A 2,546-nucleotide genomic window follows, 5' to 3' on the forward strand; every position below is an offset into this window, starting at 1 on the left:
ACAGTGCCGCGCCTAATTTCTAGCTCTGGTGCAGGTGAGGGATCTGATGGAGGTTCCTCGTAGTTCTTGTGTTGATCTGATTAGCATAACGACCTGAGGAACTTTGCTCAGGACCAGATCGTTATGATCAGATGTGTCACAGGTGGGCGTGGCAAGTCCCCACCCACGGCGGTCCGAGGAGGGACGGGTGGTGTCCGGTACGAACCAACAGAAGATCCACTGTGGATCAAACTGCAGATGATTTTAATCCTGGTGACACACAGAGCATCAAACCCTTCTGTACCAGTCAGAGTCCCCATGCATCTCCTGTCCACCTTCTAAAGCTCCTACACTGATCAGATAGAACTGGACACCTGACAGTAAATCTGATCCACACAAACTGAGCACTGTATGGATGAGTGATGTATAAACATGAGGTGACTACAGTGTGAATGTTTCAGGTCTTTATTAGATTGAGGAGTATAAACACAGAGGTCTGAAAGCTACAGCTGGTATATTTAATGGTGGGCGTGGTCGTGGGTCTCAGGAAGATCAGGAACCACCTCGCCCGTCTCCAGGATGGTATCACCCTGCAAATCACACACACACACACACACACAACAGATCAGATAAACCAGATCCTCGTGGTTTTCCCAGGTTTATTCCAGCATGTTTACTTTGTTAATGGTTTGTTTCCAGTGTAATCAGAGCTGAACTGGTTGAGTGTTTTGGTACTTCATTCTTGTGCTCGATCTGTTGCTTCATTTCTCTCGTTCTCTGTGTGGTGAAGAATCTTAAATATTCTGTTTTCTACTACAGACTGAACTGCAGGAACAGAAACTTTTATTATGATTTTATTAACTTATTAATTCTTAAATGTTATTCATTCTAGGATCTGTTTATTTAATTCAATGTACATTTATTTAAATAATCCTCCAGATCACCCGATCATTTGCTCCAAAAGTTAAAATCAGGAGGGCATCAAAGTTTTAATGAAACTGGTTCAGCTAATTAAAAAATTATTATTTATTTAGATGATTTACGTCGTGTTTACATAACGGCTTATTCACGGCAGGAAGAGGAGGTGATTTTTTAAGCCATTAATAAATGTTTAGTGTGTTGTTTTTTATACGAGTTCTTTTAGACCAAATGTTTTAAAGAAATTAATAATTGTTTTATTTTGACTGGGTTACTTTTTTATTCACAGTTTTTGATATTGCTGTGCGCTATCGTTCCTGTAAGTGTTTAGGACCTTCGGTCGGTATGTTTGATACTGAAACTTCCTGCTGTGAATGAAGGGAACTCTGTGTGTGTTTGTGGGTGTGTGTGTGTGTGTGGGTGTGGGTGTGTGAGTGTGAGTGTGGGTGTGGGTGTGTGGGTGTGTGTGTGTGTGTGGGTGTGGGTGTGTGAGTGTGGGTGTGTGTGTGTGTGTGTGTGTGTGGGTGTGTGAGTGTGAGTGTGGGTGTGTGAGTGTGAGTGTGGGTGTGTGAGTGTGGGTGTGTGTGTGGGTGTGTGAGTGTGGTACTTACTGGGAAGAGTCGAGGTTTGAGCTCCACCACACTGTACGGGGTTTTCTGTAACACAGTCATCACAGATTAAGTTTTCACACCCTTTCTGATTAATTCATCAAAGCAAAAGATTTCAAATATTTTATTTTAAGGAATATTTTTATCACCGAGAGAAACACAAGTGACCACAAATTTAATCTCTGCTGTAACTGAACATGTTCTGAATCTTTCAGCTCCTCAGCAGATCACTGAGGTCCTGATACAGCACAGCACCTCCACGCCCTCACACTAGCACCACCACCACGTTTCACAGTTGTTAGAATGTTCTTTCTAATGCTGGAGTCCAGGAGTTGCTTGACTTCGATGAATGTGGCCGTGTTGGGGATGCCATTCTGTGAGCATTAATATAAAGTTAATACTGAAACTCCTGGGTTTGTGGATGAGTTGTAGCTGCAGCCTCGTTTACGTTTGACTGACTGAGTCACGTTCACTTCCAGAAGGTGGATGTTGGTTGGAATGCTTTTATCTCCCAGTACAATGTTTCCAGTGTCACCGGCTGCCACAAGAGTCCACGGTGTAACAGATCCACCGTTATGATCTACAGTCAGTAGAGTTTAAATGCTGATGATTTCTTCTCCAGCATCTTGTAAGTAGATAGATCTGATCGTTTTATTCCAGCGACACTCCGATCCTGAAGGAAGCGCCGCCACTGAGTCTGATACTTTAAACAATGATTTATCCACGTCTGGCAGCTACAGTTTCTGATCTCCTATGATAGTTTCAGGTTGTGTGTGTGTGTATCAGGGTGTTGGGTGTGTGTGTGTGTGTGTCAGGGTGTTGGGTGTGTGTGTGTGTGTATCAGGGTGTTGGGTGTGTGTGTGTGTGTGTGTGTCAGGGTGTTGGGGGTGTGTGTGTGTGTGTCAGGGTGTTGGGTGTGTGTGTGTGTGTGTGTGTATCAGGGTGTTGGGTGTGTGTGTGTGTGTGTGTGTGTGTGTCAGGGTGTTGGGTGTGTGTGTGTGTGTATCAGGGTGTTGGGTGTGTGTGTGTGTGTGTGTGTCA

General features: G+C 44.0%; 1 protein-coding gene across 1 annotated transcript in view; it reads right to left on the reverse strand.

The window, feature by feature from the left end:
• Nucleotides 1–428: 428 nt before the first annotated feature.
• Nucleotides 429–2,546, reverse strand: part of ndufb6 (NADH:ubiquinone oxidoreductase subunit B) — a 10,567-nt gene continuing 8,449 nt past the window's right edge. Inside the window, exons 3-4 of the mRNA XM_062995453.1 lie at nucleotides 1,509–1,553; nucleotides 429–569 (exon numbers count right to left, since the gene is read on the reverse strand). Coding sequence (XP_062851523.1) covers nucleotides 498–569; nucleotides 1,509–1,553 — 117 coding nt within the window. The 3' untranslated portion in view covers nucleotides 429–497. The remainder of the gene's footprint in view (nucleotides 570–1,508; nucleotides 1,554–2,546) is intronic.

This window comes from Trichomycterus rosablanca, chromosome 5 (genome assembly GCF_030014385.1).
Source record: "Trichomycterus rosablanca isolate fTriRos1 chromosome 5, fTriRos1.hap1, whole genome shotgun sequence".
Lineage (NCBI taxonomy): Eukaryota > Metazoa > Chordata > Actinopteri > Siluriformes > Trichomycteridae > Trichomycterus > Trichomycterus rosablanca.